This window comes from Pieris brassicae, chromosome 10, assembly GCF_905147105.1.
Source record: "Pieris brassicae chromosome 10, ilPieBrab1.1, whole genome shotgun sequence".
NCBI classification, from domain to species: Eukaryota; Metazoa; Arthropoda; class Insecta; order Lepidoptera; family Pieridae; genus Pieris; species Pieris brassicae.
In genome coordinates, this window is record NC_059674.1 from 1762738 (window position 1) to 1786775 (window position 24038).

The 24038-nt window shown below is 32.6% G+C and overlaps 2 protein-coding genes and 1 long non-coding RNA gene across 7 annotated transcripts; 1 reads left to right on the forward strand and 2 right to left on the reverse strand.

Moving 5' to 3' along the window:
• Positions 1–774: 774 nt before the first annotated feature.
• LOC123715851 (RNA-binding protein FUS-like) lies at positions 775–16520 on the forward strand. Of its 5 annotated transcripts, none has more exons than XM_045671203.1 (6): positions 775–940; positions 1305–1397; positions 1686–1737; positions 3583–3631; positions 3918–4230; positions 16459–16520. In XM_045671203.1, exons 1-6 carry the CDS (start codon positions 865–867, stop codon positions 16518–16520), a joined length of 645 nt encoding a protein of 214 aa, XP_045527159.1. In that variant the 5' UTR covers positions 775–864. The 5 variants fall into 5 exon arrangements, with proteins under 5 accessions (XP_045527159.1, XP_045527158.1, XP_045527156.1 ...); XM_045671202.1 differs by lacking the exon at positions 16459–16520 and adding an exon at positions 14795–15038; XM_045671200.1 differs by lacking the exon at positions 16459–16520 and having other exon boundaries at positions 776–940; positions 3918–4559.
• On the reverse strand, positions 4771–6570 carry LOC123715852 (growth-blocking peptide, long form-like). The gene has a single exon (XM_045671205.1). The coding sequence runs from the start codon at positions 5401–5403 to the stop codon at positions 4924–4926; it is 480 nt and encodes a 159-aa protein (XP_045527161.1). The 5' UTR covers positions 5404–6570; the 3' UTR covers positions 4771–4923.
• LOC123715853 lies at positions 15035–22982 on the reverse strand. The gene is made up of 5 exons (XR_006754489.1): positions 22872–22982; positions 21569–21602; positions 19600–19701; positions 16427–16522; positions 15035–15325 (listed from the first exon to the last, which is right to left on the reverse strand). It is a non-coding gene; the product is annotated as an uncharacterized LOC123715853 (long non-coding RNA).
• Between the last annotated feature and the right edge of the window lie 1056 nt (positions 22983–24038).

Below are 24038 nucleotides of genomic sequence, written 5' to 3' on the forward strand. Positions count from 1 at the left end.
TCTAATTAAGAATTACCCTTTATCAAATTAAAAACAAAACTACCAATATCGAACTATCGTATTAAATAATATTTGTTTTTGATGTGAAACATCTATAGCCGCACGTCAAACCGATTTCCGGCGTGGTGACGCTATACGATGGTATATATATACAGTCTATATGCAGTAGTGTGTACGGAGTGGCGACGTGTGTGTGTATCTATAATATTTTTAATTTGTATTTAATGAAAATAAATGTTTATTCAATAAATAGTCATCGATATCTGGAAAAGAATCGTAATATTTTATTTTATTATTATGACATATTTAGTTCCTATCACAATATGTTCTTTTCTGCATATTACTTTTACAAAATAATGTCGATGTTTCACATCTGCCAGGCGTCCCGTGACGGCTCACGTTGTTTTTTAAATCTTAACAAATTGCTTTTCAATTCATTCAATTTCAATCAATATTAAAAAAAAACAAGTCGATGCGTTTTTATTATCTGACACTAGATGGCTCTAAGTGTCTTAAAAATGTTTAGTATTAGTATAGTTTAATGCAGATAAGCAACACAAGAGGGCGCTGTAGGTTCTCAAAGTTACGTTAAAATTTTCGTGGCAATATAAAATTTCAAACAAATAATAAAAATTAACACTAAACATTAAATATTAAAAATTCTTTATTAAAATAAACATTACAAATTACTATATATAATAAACGAAAAAAACTTTATTGTCAAGTCCTAGGTAATTTACTTACGTCTAGACATATATAAAAGACGATACAATTGTGGCCTCAGTCAACCGGTTTCAAAACGAGGAAAAAAGCTTACTTCTCCTTAGAACATTCGTAACAACGTACGTGTTTTACGAAAACAAAATGTCATTAAAAACTACATTAGTTTTATTATGTGCCAGTATTTTAATTAGTAGTGTTGTTGGAAAAAGGAAAATTGGTGAGTTATTATAATTGTTATTAAAAACTTTTTGTGCGTACCAAGGACAAAGACAAAATCGGAAACTTTAAGCGTTTTAGTCTATTCCAAATTTAAAAAAAACTTCGAATAAAATACGTTCAATTATGACTTATTACATTTTTAATCTCTCCTGAGGTTTGCAAGTCTGTACAGGCCTTTTTTCTAGAATTGTTTATTTTTAATTCAATATTGTACTATTAAAATAATTAATACTAAAAGTTTGTAAAATAAATAAATAAACTAAAACGACTGAAAGTCCTAATGCAATACTTTAAAGAAATCAAAACATTAACATAAATTTATCAACTTTATTAATTTATAATATAATTGTTTTTTTTTTTAGAATCTGCGAAACAGCCAACCGATCAAGGTAATGATGAGGTAGAAAACACAGCAAGAGAACGTAAACCCAGGCAATATTTGTCTAATTATTATGGCGAGTAGTCTTCAACATCTTATTGAACGTACTATAAGCATCAATTAATCGATTTGTCTCGCTTGACGAAATATTTGATAATATTAAGTATTTGTTCTTTATCAGCAAAATATAAAATTAGAATTCCTGTGCTGACTTCAGAGCCTTCCACGATACTGGGTCTGACACACTTATGTTTTATTCACATTTTATTATTCTTTGCTGGGTGCCTCTGGTATGGCGGTAACTAGACGATCATTAGCCAATTACAGAATTTTCTGTCGCTACATTCAATATAATTAATTTTAGGTGCTTATGGAACTCAAAATGGCTACGCCTCCCAAGGAACAAATCAGAATGTGTAAGTGTTTTTTGTTTAAAATTAATAAATATGATGATGATGTCAATTTAGGTCGTAAAAGGTCGTTAGTGAACAAATAATTCACTTTTTATGTAGGCAGTTGACACTTTCTAGTGTCTTAGTGTAAGACTAAGAGTTGGAGCTACGCCTAACTTCTGGATGCAGCTTAATTCTGAAATAATTAATTAGCTTAGTGTGTCAATTGAGTTCACACTGACTTATGTCAATTCTTAATAGAAGAATCTTAAGAATACCTACTTGACTATTACTATTTCTCTCACATGGGCACAGGAACCCAGCCTGGAAGAGATCGCTTGAAAGCGATAAGTCCACCTGTTGCATGGTGCCTGTTGCCTTTTCATTTAATAATGTCAAATGTATTATATTTCCGTATGCATCGAAGTGTTAATAAATATGGTAGTTGATTAGAGATCTACATATACATATACAATGCCAAATTACTTAATAAAGTCATACATTTGTATCAGTTAGATTTTTATGTGATTCGTAAATAAATAGAAATGTTCTAAAATATCTAGACGTTATGAGTGTATGTCAACATGAATGAACAGATGATATGGCAATACATACCAGACGTATTGGTTGTTTAATGTATTTTAATAATCCTATTTTAAATAACTGTCTCGTACAGATTTCCTGAGGCCCTTTATACTAATTGAGTTAACATTAATATAAATTTTAATTGAGAAAAATTTAATTGATCTAGTATTTGTTCCTACGTAATATACAATTACAGAAATATTAATTATACAAATTATACTGTAATGTCAGTAAACAATGACTACATTATAGATCAAAAGCCCTCATTCGCTAGTTAGATCTGCTTCGTTATACTTGTACAATGTGTAAATTTTTATATGTAAATATTTACATATTTTTTATATGTTTTATATATAAAATACACGCAAAACCACGTGTCTACTTTCGTATAAGGTAAGCGTTAGATATAGGGGATAAATACCGATCAAAAATCACATTAAATTAAACAAACTATCTTAACATTCAATGGGAAATTTTTAGTATGTTTAATGTTTTTCATTAGATACAAAGGCAGACTAAAATTTTAATAAAAACACGTCCGTGAATTTTAATGTGCAAAATGAAAGAGCAAGGCATGAGGAAAATGTATCCGTCACCTTTGTGCGTCATTATTGCAAATAATCTTAGCAGCAGATTTCAGTATTTTTAATTATTTATATAATTATATTCTCAGTATAGATTGTATTTTTATCATATCTAATGCATTTTCTACAGTATATGTTACAAGGTAAAATACATGACAATTATGGTTAACATAAATTTTAGTTGATACTAGTCATTTGTTACTTAACAATGGTAATTTTGTACCCGATGTTAATGCTTTCTTTAAAAAATTTTTTTGCGATTTTCAATCTTAAAGTCGTGAGTTTAAACTCCACAATGCACGGGAAACAAATGTACAAAGACCATGGCCTGGACGTAAAAATTATAATACACTTACATATTCATTCAATAAGTTTTTAACACAATATTACTAACAATGCGACCAACGTTAATCATAAAATTATACACATTAAACATGACTATCAGTCATTGTTGGGGGCTAGCCCATTTAGTAATTGTTAGGTATTTACTTTTGACTCTTAGTTTTTAACATGCATATTAAAATCCTCACACCAAAAGTCGCATTTCTTAGTCATAATATTTATATTATAAAATCGCCGAAATTATTCCTCGAAACAGAACACCACAGAAGCACATTTTTTACAAGTTAGAGATTGCGTAGGTAATCAGTATTTTACGTGGACTAAATATGCATTAATTAAAAAACACTTGTCGTTTCAGAGATGGCTACAAGCAAGGCGTACAGAATGGTTATGACGGCTATGGACAGGTTTGTTTTTTTTCCTTAAGTTTTTTTATCCTATCATATTCCAGTTCCAAACTTACGATTGTTTTTGAAATATTTACTTGCAAAGCTAAATTTAAAGGTTTTTTTAAATGACTATAATATTACTTATTATTAATAAAGCTGACAATTTTTTTCGGCTATAGTTTTAAGTTTATTAAAACTGCTACAAAGAGTTACGTTCTATGTTCCTTATATTGTACGTTTCCATACATTTATAATGTATATTATACAGTGATACTAACGTATTCATGATTATTTGTTTTTACAGCAAAACCGGAACCCCGGATACATATCAGGTCAAGTCAGGCCTGGCGAAACAGTCTCCATTGGCAATGGACATGGCCATACCAACGTTGTCGCTATAAACTCCGCTGGTGACACAGACTACTACGTTGGTTACACTGATGGAGGAGTGAACACCAATACGGGATACGATCAAGGATACCCCACTAAAAAAGGTCAAAGCGGAATCATTGTTAACAAAAGACCTGATGGTCAAGACGATGTCTTACTGTGGAATGCCAACGGCAACAAGCAGAGTTCAATAGGAGTTAATAAAGATGGAGCTCAGTTATATTCAGGTAATACTTATGATACCTCTTACCAAACCTACAACCAGCAATCCAATACACCAAATTATCAACAAGGGTATGGTAAGCCGGCAGGTAGAAATGCTTACCAATCATCATCATCATCCATCTATAGCCAACAAGACCAAGTCTATTTAAATTCACAGCGATACAAATAATTGGTTTGATTATAGATGTGTACCCAAATTGTGTATCTTCTTGTAAATATTTTAAAAAAATTGTTTACCCTATTAAATGTAACTAATGGAGACTGTGATGAGATTTTGCTTGATCTTAGCGTAAATATTTTTTTAATTTTGCATTAAAAGCTTTATTATAAATCTGCATTTTAATTTCCTACAAACTATATTATATTGTTAAACTAACAATCAGTTAAATATCAATATTTATCTTCATGATTTTCACCTTATTATATGTATATTATAAGCGTTTTTATTTAACACAATTTGAGAAATTGGCACTAAAATCTTTTATATATTTTATAATTGTGCTCTATTAATGCATGTTATCAGCTTTTTTTTATATTTACTGAATAAAACTAATTTTATCCTTTTATACATTTAATTAATAGTGGATAAAACAATTACGTTTACATAAGTTTCCTTTTCCAAATATACAATTAAATCATACATATTTAAACGTTGATGAAATAGCATTTTGTTAACTTCGATTAATACCTACTTATTAAAAAGTAGGCTTGCATCGTCCGTCTGAAGTTTTCTTAAAACCAGTTGCACAACCACCCGCAAAGTTCTCACGTCCATCTTTATCATCGTCCGTTGTATTACTAGCTTTAGTTGTACTAGGTACTTTATAACTCTCCGTAGGCTTGGCTTCAATTTTTTCTGTTGGGAACACGATGTCACTACTGAGTGACTCAACATTAATAGCCTCTGTTGATTTTTCTGTAGTCACGAATTCAATTTTATTTGAATCATGAGTTGTTACAACTTCACTGCTTTTTTCTGTTGTTGTAAGTTTCCCGTATGTATCTGGAATAGTGTTCTTCGAATGCTGATCATCTTTGTGATGAAGGACATTTCTTATATCTTCCCTTATGTTATTTGCTTTCTCATGGATTGTTCCAACAACATCCTTGAGCAGGCCTCCATGTGTAGAACACAGAAAAGCACCAACGCAAAGAATTAAAAAATAAATTTTCATTTTAAATTTAAATATTGCTCGTACAGTATAGCAATCTCGACTGGGTCTTATTGCTCTACTTTGACTAAGATATGTACGTAACCTTTTAACCTTATTCTTCGAACGAAAGCGATAATGCAATATGATTTCTTAGAATATAAATATCCCGATAATTTTTCTATTCAGCATCTTCAAAATTTCATCATCCAGTGTCTTTTTACGTTGTTCGTTTAGAATAAAAAGAAAATTCACTGTAAATATAGTTTATTCCATATTAATTCTTATTAATATTAATTTAAGTAATAATGCGTACTAAAAACAAATAATTCAAGCCATTTCAACATTAAACATTACTTTTCATATGAACATTTCTAGTAGTTATAATCACGATCGTTCATACCATATTGACGCATACACCTTCCATCCCTAGTGAGCTTTAAGCCCTTCAAGCCCTTTAACAGGTGGTTAACTGGGCACGTCCATCTTTTGTTGTATTTTCTGAAATTGTTGACATAGCTGCTACTTCTGGTTTAGGCGTCTCAATGCCAGTGTTCTTTTCTATTGTTACAATTGGGTCTGGATAGTCTTCTACGTTTGAAATTGCCTTATTTCTATAATTTTCTCCATAGTGATGAAAGATGTTTTTTTATGTTCTGACTTATTTCATATTTCTTTTATTGTAGGGATTTTATTATTTCGTTCAAGAATCCTTAATCAGTAATCTCTACAACAATTGTCTGAAGAAAGTTTAGAATCGGAAAGCAAGTTATGTAAACGTCATATTTTAAAATTGATATATCTTAAAATGTGTGACAGAGGTTACGTAAATATGTTATCTTTATTCTACAATGTTCCATAATTTTTGTTTTTTTCTAAGATTAAACGCTTCATTTTTTACATTATTAATTAACAACCAGTACAATCAGTTCGCAAAGCATACCACATCCGAAACTCCTCATAATATTTTACATTTGAAAACCCTATAAGCAATATACATCGCTTGACACGATCTTAAAGCCGTTATCTCTGGCCAACAGATTTATTATTTACAATACATTACTCTTTAAACAAAACACTTGTCATTTTATATACACTAAGTTAAACTAGCTATATTTTTGATTTTAGTCTTAACTTATTACTTTAACTCACTGAATACATTTTGACAATACGGATTTGGAACATACTTTCACAATTGCTGTCTACATTTTCCCAAATCATCTCTTCTATACCCATCTGCGCAAGCCAAGTTCGGCACCCTTATAATCTGCGATGCGTCTAAATTATTCTCCGTAGTAGAGGTGGCCTGACGTACCCTCTCATGGAAGTTAAACGGCGCACCAGCCTCGGCGGTACAAAGTATAACAAGAACGAACACAAACTTTACGTCCATTTTAACGAGACGTACTAAAGAAACTGCGTCACTGATAACCTACCATGGTCTTCTACATACACCATTTTTATCCATCATACTTCCATCTTCACAGGGCACGATGTTTGGAGGCACATCAATCATCTTCGTTTGAGGTGTGATTCCTTCTTTTTTCGTCGTAATTTCCACTTCACTTACACGGTGCGTTAACTTTAGAAAATCTTTTATGGGGTTAGCGAATATTTCAATTAGGTCCTCGGCCGAGAACGGAGCTGCGTGTACGTATAAGGAATACAGAATTATATTGAGCACAAGTAGTTGTAGCGGACGCGTCATATTACGAGAATAGATTCGCTGTTAACGCTAATCAGTTTCTGGCCAGTCATGTGGACCTTGTTATCTAATCAGTTATTGATTAATATTTAACCTCGTTTTCCTAGTACTTTGAGTTTTATTTTGCTTTTAAAAACTAAATGTTCATCGCTAATAATTTAACCAATCCATTTAAACCGAATTATTTAACAAAATGATTTTTTTACTTTTTTTTTATAATAAAGATCCTTATTTTTTTACCTACTACGCGACTAATTGACGATCCGTTTTTCTCTGTAACAAAATTAAGCACAATCGGTTTAGTTGTTAGGACTCACATCTGATTTGTAGACAGTCGACGAACCATGCTTACTTACACCCAAAAGGACGGGACTGTGTTTTTAATAACACAATTGGGACAATATATTTTATTTTTATTTTATGACTAAAATACAGGTACTATATATATAAAAAATACATATTAGTTCCCTGTCTTATTAGGCTGAAAACTTCTTAGCCTAACGTATAAAATTTTCTATTTATTTGATTATTCGATTTGCCTTCGAGAGCGATACAACGATATAGCGCTCATACAAATTTTCGATAACTAGTTTTTTGTACGATTTCTCTTGAGCCTCAAAAATGGCTTCACTATCGGTGATTACCTCTTCATAAGCGCAATTTCTATCCAGCGAGCATTCTCCTTAAACATGAAAAAGTCGCTAGGGGCCAAATATTCACGAAAAGTAGCATCAAATAGTCTCATAACACATTTGAATACTTTTTACATAACAGGTTCTTAAATTTAATTCAATGACTCAATGTAAAAAATAAATAAATCTGTGGCTATTTAGAATAGGTACTTTTTATTCATCGCTGTAAAAACCTCGTTAGCAAAGCTCGCAATACAGGCTCGGCTGACTGATTTCATCAGTTCGCGAAAAATATAGTTAATTTTCCGCTCATAACTGACCAGTGCCAGACATTTCATATAAAACCAAGAGTTTGAAGTGATTAAGCATAATTATAGAACCTCCTTGCATAGTTTTTACTTAAGCATTTACGAAATTAAGGGAATAAAATTACGAGGAAAATATTAAATAGGAACTTTGTTTCGTCGGGAATCAAAGTCGCAATAGGTGTTAATAATAACGGAAAAAGGGTTTGCGGAGAGTTTATTGCCAGTTATTCTCTTCCGTTCTACGCCCTTGATTTGAGAACTGGCAGTAAATGTAAAATTAGAAGCATTTAATGTATATTTCTTTTTTTGACGTTCATAAATGTACATTGTGTTACCTATAATCAAAAAAACATTTGCGATTATTGTATGAGGTAGAAAACATATGACGAAATTACTTCATAGTACACATTACTGACAAATTGATCTGCCCGTTACTTGGCAGGAAACTTTATGCTAGGCTTTTCAACATTTCAAAAACTATAAAATAGGCGAATGATAGTCTTGAATAACCAATTTACCGAAAGCTTCAATGGATTGTTACATTATGTACGACGACTTAAAAAATTCAAAATAATCCAAATGTCGTCCACTTAAAACATTTACAGTGGTATAAACGTCTTATAGTGTTATGCCAATAACACATGAATAATACTATGAATAAGTAAAAAGTCTAGTAATAAACCCGGAACAGCTTAAACCTAGTATAAGGTTGGCATAACTGTTCTTACTAGCGTTTTCCCAGCCGTCATCCTAGTGTATAGTAGTATAAGTCTGACATAACACAATTGTACTATATCAGTCTTAGAGTAATGACGTTTTTCTAAATTATATAGGGGATATAAGATCAATAGAAGGAATTGAACATATAAATTAAATGCACAGTGTAAGAAATGTTAAAACATATGAAATGAGAAAAAATCCGTTTTATATGTATGACGATGAAAAGTTCCGTCGAAAATATAGATTTTCTAAGGCTGGTGTTATATTTTTAGAACAATTATTTAATAACACTTTAAGTCAAGAGTTGGGGATGGTTTATCTTCTGTTCTTTAGATATTGAAGCTTTGACATTATACAAGATTATAGCTTTGACATATTGAAGTGGCAACCATGTATGTATTTTACACCTGAATATTATATCTTTCCATATATACCTTAACATTCTTTTAATATTTAGGATTTTTATATCTTTTATAACTAGTTATGTAAACTCAACAACCACGGAACAAAATCACCGCAAATTGAAACGTCAAACTGACAGAAACACGGTTATCATTGACAAGTTTCTGTTTTTTTTTACTTTATCTATGAATTGCGATGTTGCCGTCTTGTGCTTATGACATAACTGGATAATGGTTATACCAAAGTAGTTACAAGTTTATAAGTAAGGAATTATGATTTCATTATCTACTTAGCTTAATCTAAGCACAACTATTCCTAATATAAGGTTCCAATAAGTATTTATTTGTATCACTGTTATAGAAAACAACATAGTTATATAATAATGCATTATTTGCCAAAAATATTTAATTCTTAAATTGCCCCAAAATTCATTTTTTATGATGGATATCACAATATCACAGCTATTAAGCCATTCACACATCACAGCTTATTGCCATCAAAAACAAGAAAAACACCCTTCGTTGCTAATCTTATTTTCGAAGACACTCATCTCAAAGCCACAGCTTGCATACTAGACATATTGACGCGACAATGTTTCGCGGTAATTTAGAGTGAAAGGCTAAATTAGGCTCCAAAATGCTTGGTGTGCTCAGCAAGGCAAGATGGTTCACTCCGGGCCACCGCTTGCAACTGTATAAAGCGTTAATTCGGCCAAACATGGAGTACTATTCTCACCTCTGGCTCCCTAGTACCATCTCCTTCCACTTGACCGTATTCAACGAAGACGAATCGAATCATCGACGAACAATTCCTCTCCGACCAGCTTGATCCCTTGGGGTTGTGTTAAGATGTGGAGTCACTCTGCATATACCGCCGTATTTACCATGGAGAGTGTTCAGCGGAGTTGTTTCGATTCATTCCAGCAGCTGAGTTTCATTATCGGATGTCGAGGCAGAATACGAAATTCCACCCGTACCTTGCTGCATACTGAAGTATTTCCGAACCAATTCGACTTAGGAGACGATCGTATCAATCAAAAGGCTGTCAACGCACTAGACAAGGCATTGATAGGATCTTTGGGCGGCGCTATCACTTAACATCAGGTGAGCGTTCTGCCCGTTTGCCTCCGGTTCTATAAAAAACATTTTACTTGTTAAAAATACGTCTTTCAACGCAGTTCTTCTACCGTAAAAGTTATGAGATCCATGGAATACCAAGTCAGTTATTCAGTCTCTAATTAAGGGACATTCTGTCGTAAATTATTACGTAAACAACTAACCTAAGTACATAAGAAATCTAGTATGTTTTAAATAAATACATTATATATATAACTTGTAAGATACATTGTGTTTTAAACACTAATTGTAATCTAAATCTAAAGCTCTCTGCTAGTGCCTTAGAGTTTTGATGATCGGTCAGCATGTTGCTAGTAATGTTGTTAGTATTTACTAACAACAAAATGGTAGTAGTTATATGTTATTGGATATGGACTCCTCTTTCGTAAAGGCCTCAAACTCTTTCTCGATGTTTCCATCTTTGCCAATACCTCCCAGTCCTGCTAATTCTATCAAGTCATCAGCACGGCTAAAAAATTAACAAAATAATAGTCAAACATTGATTTACGATCTGCACGGCTGTAAATAAATCGCGGAAAAAATTTAATGAATAACATAAATTAATAGCAAAATATTGATTTTCGTCGTTTTATTGTAAAGCCATTCCGATGATAGTAAAATCCCAAACATCCTTTGATAATGTTGCCGCTTAATGAAATATGTTGGAAACGCAATGTGAGCATCAAAGTTATTTCATAATTAAAACAACCCCTTTGGATCATAATATCAGAAACCAAATTTCTACCAAAGACCGAATTGGAACAGTGACAAGTTTATATATTAATAACAGTAAATTATTTATTTGCCAAGACACATAGCCATATATAAATAGGCATGCAAATGTCATATTAATTTTTACAATGTTATAATAAGAACATTATCATTATTAGTTACAGACCGACAGACGTTGTCCTGTCTTAACTATGAATATTGATTTTGAATTAGCATAATTAACTAAAAAAGGTGTATGATATACAACATTCTTTGTTTGATTTCCTGGCGCATATATATATTTTTTTGTTGGTGTTCCGATACGGGAACAGGCGACATATAACTGGCCATGTGAAAAACATGGATTTTCAAGATTAATGCCACAAACAATTAGCGACTGTAATTATTTTATATGTATTTTTCTTACATCCTCTTTGACGATATTTGACAAAATGCGTTGTCAATGTTATGTCAAACGCCATGAGGTTACATGAAAAAAGTTTTAATTGTAAAAGCACTATGCATTGAAAAAAAAATTGCTATCGTAACAAATGTTATAATTACTTAATATGGTAGCTAAGTATTCTTAAATTTTCTTATTTTCTTAACGTTTTCATTAGAACCTTTTCCTGACAATAACTAACACAACAAAAAAAGAATAAGCGAAAGCGGTCCAGCCGTTCACGCGTGATGCCGTGACCAAGGGAAATGGGGATTAATTTTGTATATACATATATGTATATATACATAGATTTATAGGCTATTTGAAACAATTTGTACGAATTCTCGCGTATAATAAAACTAACTAAACAATGAGGAATGGAATGTCAGCACTTTTTGTTTAATAAATCCACGGCTATTGTCCAAGGTGGTGTGTTTAAACCCTTATTTTAAATAATGAATTTGACTGCAAATAGTTGATCGTGAAGAAGTGAACGGTGAAGAATGAATTATGCTTCTAATTTTTTTGGCATTATTTTACGCGACAGTTGTTTATACAGTCAAAATCTGTTAAAACGACATCGAAAGGACTACTCATATTTGGTCGTAACAGCCGATGACGTTGTTATTAAGACAATATAATTCAGCTTTGATTTTGTTCAATATAACCGGTATGTATGTTTTAAACGATATCGTCGTAAATGGTTTTGACTGTAGTAGTTTTGGTAAGTTGAATAATTAAAATTAAGCTGTAAGGTAAACAAAAATTAGTCGTATAAATTTATAAAATGATAATCCATAATGAGCAGTGCTATAGTGCTAGTGAAATAGCTAATAGGGCAGTTACGAGTGGGCTATCCTAAAACTTTTTTTTTAGATGAAAATGCGCTTACGCAGGATTGCGCAATGGATGTCAAGCTTGACGGGGACTGTGGGGCTGGGTCTACACTCAAATCCCTCAGCTATTCAGTGGGGTAGCGAGACCCATCCACCTCAACCCATAAACACCGCAACCCTCCATACGCTCTTAAGATGGGCCCTCGGGGTTCGCCAGACATTCTACCCAAGGGATCTTAAACCTAACCTAACTTAACCTAAAACTACCAAAATATTTATCGAAATCATTTTTGCCAGTCATTTATTACCTGGTCAATTGTGTTTTATTACTGTCACACAAATTAACCAACCACCTAAAAAATTACTGGCCATTATTTTTTTTCAACTGATTATAAGAACTTCTCTCAATTTTTATACATACTCTGTGTAAAGAAAACAATTTTTTACCCGATTTACGCTATGTATTATAAACTTATAATTATTTTACATAATTTTAAATTTCTCCCTACGTTTCGCGTGATTATCGTGCGTGGTCACGGTGAAGTTTATGGTGAGGGAAGTAAAATTATGTAAAATAATTATTAAAAGCTATGTTAACAAAAGACAATACTACATACTCTGTGTGTTATATTATCGGCTAAAGAAGCTGGTCGTTTTGAACCCTTCATACAAACAAGATGGCTAAGGATATTTCGCATGAACATTTGAGTACAATTCAAATTCAACGCACATTCGGTCAGAACGTTTCACCTGCCATAGTTTATTACCTATTCAACGGACTCGTACAAATAAAATTGTATAATGCATAAGCGAATGGCGTGTTTGATTTACGATGGACCGGGCAGCCTCCAGAGGCTGAATAACTAAAGCGTTTCCGAAATTTAGTGTTAAATTGTCTTCCTTGTTGGGTTAGTACGTGAATAATTTTATATTTTTTTATATAACAGTACGGGCAGTAGGCTCATCTGATGTTAAGTGACACCACCCATAGACACTCACCTAGCCAGAGGTATCGCAAGTGCGTGACCGGCCGATAAACGAAACGATACGAGACGTGTCGCGAAACTATTTAAGACTCAGCTTGTTAGTGGGAATTGCTGTCGCCAACATTGATCATATAGACAATAATATAATTGACCACAAGTTTAACAAAGCTAGTATCTCCGGAAATTGTAACTATGTATAAGAATCCAGTGACTATCCAGTTACATTTTTAGTTTCCCAATCAAAGAGATGTAAAATTGATGTTTTTACGAAATTATAGATATAGAATCACTCTAATTCCTTAATGGCACTTAAAACGACTAATTGACACGCATTAAAAACACTGTATTGACAAAATGTTACTGGATCAGACTTCTGTGCCTGCTAACGGCCGAAGGTAAACCGTGATCTGATCTTTGCACTTCAGTGCACTTCATTATTATTATTCTTTTATACGATGCAAATTTTGACCTTTAAAGATCGAAGACAGGAAAACCGGTAACGTGGCATTCCTAAGAAGATTTCGTTGAAGTAATCATAAAGATTCATAAACTAATTACGAATGAGGAAAAACCATTGGCGGTCCTCAACCCTGAAAAATATATGAATATACTCGTACAAATATTGCTATATTTCGATCACCAATAAATGACATATCAGCATTCTGTCAATCAAAGCAATGTTTATTTACATTTAATATAATAATAATAAACGCCTATTTAATTTCCAATATATCCAGCAGTTATTTCGTATTATTACGTTCAGTATCGCCAAAATCCCTTCACAGGTAAAGGATTCCTCAAGCTTTTTCCAAATGTTCATCGCTTCCTTTCTCTATTTATTTCCTGCTACCGCTTTTCATCTATCACCTTTTTTTTTGGGGCGCCCTCTTCTTCTTCCCTTTAGTCCTTCCCATATCATCTTTACATTTATCATCAATTCTTACTCCGCTTTGTAAATCATGATTTATTCAGAGACCGCGTGCAAACTATGCCTTAATTCCGGGGTAACTGAATGTTATTTTTTTCAATAGAATGACGCAAACTTTTTTTTTAATTTAAGAAAACGTATTTCATGTCAAAATATAAAACAACACACAAACAGCATTGGATACGTTTCCGACATCGTGAGCGCTTATATCTCTCATACATTTGGTTATTTACAGGAATTCCATAACATTGTTTTTATATCGAACTTTCCACATGCTACATTTTTTGTATATTTAACTATTACAATTATAGTTAACTATTACATCCTTATTCTTATAATCAAACTGACACACTCTTTAAACTAAAGTACTCTTTTGTTCCTTTCTGTTAAATTGTGTTTCGCCGTGATAGAAAAGGACATACTTTACACGGGTACATTAGTTAAAACAGAGCGAACCTATTTATTGAAATCCTATTTTTATGTAAATCTGTATTAATAATTGCCGTGTACGAAGCGAGAATTTCCTCCGTTCCACCTATTTAAAACCGAGCCAAATATTACTTCCTAGTGCATATCTCAAACTCTTTAGCTTTCTGTGGCCACCATGTTGAATGTATTTTTATGTTCTAGATTCGGGTGCAGGGTCCTCTTTCAATCCTAGAATTTTACTTAGTACATTGGTGGCTGGGATCGCAAATATTCTATCAAGAAGACTATAAGTGGAATCTCATTTGAATTGATTGCTAATAAATCAACTCTGTATGTTACTAAGGAAATACTAGACTATGCTAACAAATACTATATTGTCAACATTTATAACAAAGCTGTGTAAAAAGTTGATCGAAATGCTACTATAATAAAACATACAAACATATATTATCTTTTATTATCTTAGTAATTGGACATTAAACCTACTTCTCCTATACTAACTTTTCAAATATAAAATAATTGAAATAAATTTATTTAAAATACATAATATAATTTGGTTGAAGCTTAACACTTAAACCAGTATTTCCTTCTTCATGCCTGCTTAGGGTCTATATAGGGGGACAGGGGACTCTTAATAAATTCCTAATTCTTATATTGTCATCAGCTGTTCATCATCGAAGCGGACCATCTTCATTAACAGGTACTGCACTTAAAAAGCTTGGCCTTCTTGCGCTGGAAATGCAATTTTACAATTATTTTTCTAACTCCATTTAAAATATAATAAAAATATTATCAGCACAATATAAGTTCATAGTTCAAACACAGAAGAACGTTTTATCGACATGATATACGCAAATAGTCTGGAATTCACACAGGATTATTCTCAGAAAATATTGGATTCCAGTATCTTAACAAAGTAGCGAGCAAATTCTAGTATACAGTAGACTCACTTCCAGTTAAGTGAGCCAGAGGATGCCTAAAGGAAAATCTGCTAATGGCATATAATGTAATCCTTTTGTTTTAAACATTAAAATAAATTTCTATTGTGAAACCTTTGAAATGTGCTAAATTATACATAACTTTATGGACTAACTAGTAATATTATCGTATGTGATGAGTATGGTAATTTTTACTCCGATATGCTAAATGTGTTGGCCTAGTGGCTTCAACGTGCGACTCTCATGCCTGAGGTCGTAGGTTCGAACCCCGGCTGTGCACCAATGGATTTTCTTACTATGAGCGCATTTAACATTAGCTCGAACGGTGAAGGATAACATCGTGAGGAAATCGGCTTGCCTTAGACCCAAAAAGTCGACGGCGTGCGTCAGGCACAGAAGGCTGATCACCTACTTGCCTATTCAATTCACAAACGATCATGAAACAGATACAGAAATCTGAGGCCCAGACCTAAAAAGGTTGTAGCGCCATTGATTATTATCATTATGCTAAATGTGTAACAGGAGCGAAGCCACTCCCTTATACAGTATATTTAAATGACGTCCCTGAGAGTTGAACCTGTGACCGTATGAAGAAAACGCACGCGGGTAGGCATACAAAAGTTCTACCCTCTTTTTTATATCATTACGCGTTCAAAACTGATTTGTATTGTAATTACGATTGATGAACCAAGATACTTTATGTTAAGTAATAGAATTAATAATAAATACAAGTCACTGAATTTTGGACTGTAACGCGCCATTTGAGTTGCATGGTATCTGGGCCAGCTCTCTCTACTCGTAAAGGATTTAAAAAAATATCTCTAATAACAGATCTGTATGTTAAACCTTCTTATAACAAAATAAGTGAAATAAAAGATAATATAACAACACATACACCATGATGCGATTCCCTTGTGTCTTCTTCAGATGATGAGGATGAAGAGGAAGAGGATGACGACGAGGAAGATGAAGAGCTTTTACTGTTTTGATTCTGAAATATAGACAATTAAAACATTAAACGCTGTCTCATTTAATCAATAGGTATGTTTATAGAAAATTATTAAGATGATAAAAACCAATGATGTTATATTGGAAAGACCACTTAAAGCTAAAATTTCTTATTAAATTGATTTTTAAAACCTATTTTAACAACTTTTTAGATAATATTTTACTATCAACTTCCTATCCTTATTACTAGCATTTCTCAAATAAATTCCCGCTATTTAATTACAATATTCATACAACGCAATCTATAAGGAAATTCTAAGAATAATTCCACGAAAACAAATCCCTCTAAGAGTACGTCATAGTCGAAGAAAAATAATAACTTACGGATATAAGCAAACCGCAGATTATGTGCATCATTAAACTAGAACAGTCATAAAAATTATTATATTATAATACATTCCAATGAACGGGTCGATGGCCGTTAATACACAATTTTATATTTGTAAGCCCTGAGTACCTCGTTTCCATACATTCTTAATGTGAAAGGCACACAATTGTCAGTCGTAAGGATATGTAGAATATTACTTTGGGAACAATAAGAGAGAGATATCTGGTCAATATATACTTGAAGCCTTGTTGTATGTACAGACACATATAAACTAATTAATTCTAAAACAAATGGTACTTTCACCAGTATAGCCAAGACCCAGAAGATAATCTTATGTGGAAATTGTATTCGTTTTTACAACAAACTCAGCAATAAATTCAAAGCACTCGTTAAACGTAAATTAATCAATAAAGCGTTTTATAAATTTGACGAATATTTAAATGATCCTAATTCTTGGGATTGATTTGCTCCAGTTCAAATATATATGGCTGCTCTACCTTACAAACAATTTGTATGATTAAAAACTTTTCCCAGTTCTTCCTGCCCGCTCTACGCCCTTGACTTGCAAACATGTAGTAAATGTAAATTTAGAATCAATTTAACATATTTTCTGTTGACGTTCATAAGTGTACTTGTGAACCTATATGAATAAAGTTATTTGGAGTTTGAATTTGAGAGGCTAGACTGATGTAGACTGTTGTTAGTGGTTTGTTCACAAAACACACAAAACGCTCACTACGAAATTATCAAACTGAGGACGTAACTAATACTAATTATAATTCGGAAAAAATATAGTTAGCAAAATAATAATACGTCTAGCATAAGCCGAGCGAAACAAAAGCAACTGGTCAAAATGTGATGAACTGCCGAGTTAAAATATATCCTCATCAAAATTTATGAAAATAAAAATATGTATTTCAAACACTACACTGTAACACGATTTATTTAAATAATAATTGTCCTCAATAACAGGTTTACTGCATCATCATTATGTACTACGATGCGTCCAGTTTAACAGTCATAAATGATCGTAAATTAAGAATTTGTTCGACGTGTTTGAAAAACTATGTTGTGTTTACTTATGTGGACACGTTAGCCCCGTCTTACCTGCCTCGTTACAAGCACAATAATAAACGGCTTTAATATAAGAGCCACCAACTATGATTTTTTTCCTTTGAAGAAGATACTTTTGGGGCTGTTGGCTGTGGGGTTCAAGTGCACAGGGGATAATTACAGACGATAATTAAGATGGCGCCTGGTAGACAGTACCGGTGTCTTCGAGCTGGTGCTTTCCTCGCCCAACGGAGTATCGCAATACAGCGAGGAAATGCTGCCAGCGTTAAACGTACACAGCCATAGGAATCAAACTTTTTAAATTCGTTTTAATTTTCTATTTTTATTACTATCTAAAAAATATTGTAAATACTATATATTTGTTTGTTGGAAATAAATATTTATTATTTGTTTCCATCATACATGTATTTTTTGACGTTCATAAGTGTACATTGTGTTACCTATATGAACAAATGATTCTTGACTTTGACTTTGATTCCTTTTAAACAAGTTGATAATATGCACAAAATATACAAATTTCAGATAAACCAATATTTAAATTAAGACTAAAATACGATCCCTTGAATGATCCGATTTCTCTACGTAAATGAAAGTCCACCTAAGTTCTACCAATTCATTCTGCTCACCTCCACTTTAATGACCCACAACATGATAAATTGTAATTTCCGTATATAAGTTCTCATGTAAGCGAATATTGTCTGTTATGAGAATAAATGTCAAAATATTATTTTTAATGGTCGAGCGAGGTCGTCTAATGTGCCAGCCGCTTATTGTCCTGCCGAATCCCGTCACTAAAGTACGGATGAAAAATTATAAATAATGCATATTATAGATTGAGAACGAAGGGCCACTAGATATTTTTATGAAGTTCAGAAACACTCCAATTTGTTTTGAGAATGTTCACGATAGCGTGTTACTTCAAGCGAGGATGAATTGCGGCTCTAATGAGCAATAATGTCGAAACTGCCTGCCCAACTTCTACTTGAAACTTTATATTTCGAAAACCATGTTTTTATAATTAACACACCTTTTTGAGTTAATCGGCATTATAATGGTAGTATGTTGCAATTACATTTACACATTTTGTTGGCTGTTGATGCGCGACCATATCTCACCAAGTATATTTGATCGATTTGAAATCATTAAATATTCTCGCCAGAGATTTTACATGGCGAAAGATAAGTTTTGTAATAAAAACAAAAATCATAATAATTATGTACATAATTAAAGATCGATAGATAAACACTAAAAAGTCAGTTATATTTAACAAATAAAGTGTCAATACTTTACGTTTTGACAGTAAACAAGATATGCCTATAACAGATCTAGTAAATACTACAATGACATATGGAAATCATTTTTTTCTTAGTTCGATCAATTTATAGTATTAAATTAATTATGATGTATACTTACTGATATTAATTGAGTCCAGTTAGCTAGGAATTTATACGCAGTTTTTAAGAATCGAAAATAATTGTCACAAATATCCAACGTACTGCGAAATAATCGTATTATTAGGTCCTTTAAATTGAAAATTTGGAGTTTACAAAAAAAATATTTATGATTTTAGACATAAAATTAAAAGCAAAGAGCGTTATAGCATTTACAAGTATAGTCCACTTAACGTTTTAACCAGATAGAGTAACCAATAATATTACCTTGTTACAATCGTTTCCTTCTTCAGATGATGACGAAGACGACGATGATGATGAGGAGTCATCCTCTTGGCATTTTATTGTACCGCCTCGTATTATTAATATCTGAAAATATTGATACACATGAAAGGTTGAGTACTATTTTAAAAATTAAAAAACCTTTATATGTAATGCGTATACGCAGCACCGCGTCCTGTCTGTTATAACGCAATATGTGGCTACGTATAACAAACCAATATATGTGATTTAAGCTAATATATCATTTAGAAAATATATTAAATAATATAAATGATTTCGTTTTAAATGTTTAGTTTATTGAAATATTGAAATTGTTTTCCATGTTTTGATGGCATTTGAGGTCTGGGATCTGGGAAATGAATTTGCGCACTCCCTAAGAGACATAAGGGGCTTGACCTACGCAGAACTTATATTATTCAGAGCATTATATCCGGGCAATAAATTATTAAAATGGCATGAAATTATGTTTTGTTATAATAATTATTATTATATTTAAAAAAGCCAAGAAGATAAAAATATACGTAAGGAAACAATTTTGTCGGATTTTGATGGATCACCCAAACCAAAACCTATATACAAGGTGCACAGCCGGTAAGCGAACCTACGACCTCAGGAATAAGAGTTGCATGAAACTAATGAGACAACACTATTGTTAAAAATATTTCAATAACAAACAGGCAAAATGCATTAACAGGATTAAACAACTCAACTTTCGACTATATTGTAATAAACAAAATAAAATCAATTGGTACACTGCTACAGGAACCAAAGATTTCAATTTGTTTTAATATTCTGTTAATTATTAATATGTAGATTATGAAAATTGTAAATACTGTATATTTGGTTGTTATAATTACTAATAAACATTAACAAAATAACTAGAACACATATTAAACTTTAACCTATTTAGATAATAGCTGTTTATTATAAAATAGCTGTTTATCTAAAAACCTTGAATCTATATATAACGTAATACACCACATCTATATGCATTTTTGTACACGATATAATAGAATATTTTAGACAGAAACATCAATTTTCAATTCAATTTTTTATTCTAATTGATTGCTTATTAATCAAGTAAATTTATGTATTTACACTTCGTTACATACGTTACATTTATAGAAAAACTAATATATAATACATAAAAATTATGAGGGACAACGGGCGGGCGGGCTTATCGCTAACAAGCAATCTTTTTCAGGCAACCCTAGTATGGAAAATTGATGGAGGAGATCCTTAACGAATGGCCTAAGATGTGAGTGAGATGGAATTTTCAAAAAGCTTATATTAGAGGAGCGTAACATATAGTTAGTTTACCACGTATTGTGATAAGTTGCGTAAAGAGCTTTCTATGGAAATTATCCTATATGACCTTGTCGTCTTTTAAGAAACAAAGGCACGACAAAGAACTGGAGCACTGCATCGTCACTCCCTAATGAGCATAAATAACTCTTCATAGGTAAGCTGCCACTTAAACTAAAAAAAAATGTGGTGGATTTGTGTTCGCTCACTTATTATTCTATGGAACTGATGTCTAACACCACGAAGACAACCCATCACGTATTTTTAAATTAGGTTTAGTAGTTTCGGAGATAATTTCTTTATTTGGACAGCAAAATATACAACATACACGTAAAACAATTATACTTAAGACATATCCAAAGATGGAATACATATTTACAAGGTTAAGGTTACTTATAAATATCTCATGCGGCTGATGTGTGATGGTGTGAAAGTGAGTGTATGTACGTGAGGGTGCGTATGTGGGGTGTGATCTTGATGGTGATTTAGCCCAATGGATGTTCTTAATGATCTTTTTAACCATATTCCGCGATAGCTTAGACGAGCAATACACACAATACAAACTTCCATCTTTGTAATACTAGTATATTTATTATCGAACTCTGGAACTTATGATCTGCAATTAACCATGCAAATGATGTTTATTTACCTCGTTACTGCTGTCATGACGGGAATGATGACTTCTGAAAAATATTGCACAAATAAATGTTATGTATTAATTTAAAAAATGCACAGATTTTTCGATTATTAAAATAAAATATGTTAGTGGCGCTACAACATTTCAAATTTCCATCGAATAGGCGAGTAGGTGATCAGCCTCCTGTGCCTGACACACACCTTCTTTTTGGGTCAGCCAAACCCGCTCACGATGTTTTCCTTCCTTTTCCTGTTAAGCCGGGTATCGAACTAATAAACCCTTTGGGCCATAATCACACGTGAAAACGTGCCGTGGATAACATATGACACACGTTTATCCAATGCCAGTTTTCTTATAAAACTATCAGTTATAATTACGAGTCGTATTCGAAAACGTGAATTGAATTTCAGGAGTTCTCAAGTCCAACTTGCCAAGTCCCCATGAATGGGAATATGTTTAGGAAATGTTGAGGCAGCGTGTGTGTAGCGATCACCGAGCGATCGCTCTGCTATTGGCATTCTCCGTTCGGTAAAAAAGAGCTGAGCGTGAACACCTACTATTATTACACGTATTAGGGCAAAGTTTCCGGCTTCAGCAAAAGTATTAGCAGTAGCGAGTGTAAATGAATATATAATCAACAAACAAATGCGTCTTCTATAGAAGCAATTACAAGCCAATTTCCCCAATGTTTTCCTTAGCCGTGTTCTTAATTATACGAAGTCCTATAACCGAAATGAGGCATATGTCTTTATATATTTGTGTCAGTTTCATTAAAAAATAAACCTTTGCCAAATTGGCAGAGTTTTATTAGAGTTTCACACGAGAGTCACAGCTAGTTGCATTATTTTCTCCCCGTTTTTCTAGAATGTCAATCCTTTTTTATATAGAACTGGATAGACGTTTGGTTCATGCCATGTGATGTTAAATAAATGTGGCCTTTTGGAAGGCACGCCTGTCCAGGAGATGCCGATTTAGCTGCCGCTTTGAAGTAAGTAAGAACTCATGAATAAAATGTTAAAACTCTCGTCTCGAATTCTGGTCTTTAGCGGTTGCATTGTATGCAAACCATCTCCAATACCACATCTCCATCGAATCAATCTTTTGTTTACCCTCGAAAACCATCGTTCGGATAATATTCATCCTAGTTGTATTTGAGACTTTTTTTATCTTGCCTGATGCCAATAATTTTATCAATAGCTAAATTACACAAAATATATTCTAAATTACATTGTGAAATAATTTCTACATTTTCATTTTCACATTCTTTGCGTGCACACACTCGATATTATTTCATCAGATATTATTAATAACTTACCTATAACACTCGGCTATGGAAGCAACGAAAATCACTCCAAATAAAATTAACAAAAATCGATTCATTTTACACAATTGTTTCTCCAGATAAATCAACATGTACTGACGAAATATTTGCTGTTGGCAAGAGGTCGTGTAGATAAAATGTTGCAATTAACACACTTAAGTAATTATCATTATATTTATAATGAGACTAGACATTGCCTAGGAGTCTAGTTGATTTTCAGACTTCTATAGATTGCACTCCGGAGAATGCTTAATGGAAAAACACAGTTTTTCCATCATTAAACGGTATCACCTTGAGAAGCACGCTAGAGTGTCAACCATTATTGGTCAACATCCCCAGGTGCCGCACAGGTTCGTCGTTGCAAAGGAGCAGAAACCTTGCCATCTTCCCTAGACAGTATAATGTCTCCTGGACATGCGTGCCCTCCTATAGACCACATCTTACTCAACATCAGATGGGCATTGCAATCAAAGGTTAGTCCAGTTCTGTAAAAAAAATATTTAGGGTTTAACTGACTTTTCTAAACAATGTTATAATCCTTGAGCGTGCTGAAATCTTTAGGAAACTGGTATGCAATAGTCGTACAAGGTTTACACATAAAAAAAAACATTACATGATTATGTATTAAAATATTAAGTTACAACTCTTGAGGTACCAAGAATAGTAATATTATTTTAAGAAAAGACTTTGTATGAATACATAGCTTCAATTTAAAAAGTGTTTTCTTAGTGTGTAAAAGCTATGTTATCAAGAGACAATATTATGAACATCATTTTAATTTATTTAATTACTGTTTTTATTATTTAATGTTTTCATCTTCAAATTTTCCTTATATACCAAGTCAGTTTAAAACCGTAAATTATCTGACGGAGGAGAAAGAAATGGAGAAAGGCAAAATATTTGTTTGATTACAGCATCACTCGTGTAGTGACAGTTTCACTAATTATTATAGAAACAAGACAAAAACTAATAAAAAAACTAATTGCAAACATTTAAGTTGACGCCTGGTAGACCAGACCAGTGACCCCAGAGCTGATGCCTTCCACGCTCACCGCAGCTTTCAATGCAGCGATATGCTGCCAGCGTTAAAGGTACACTGCCACAATAGCAATCTTTTTAAATTTGTTAATTTTTTCATTTCATTCATTTTTAATTATACAT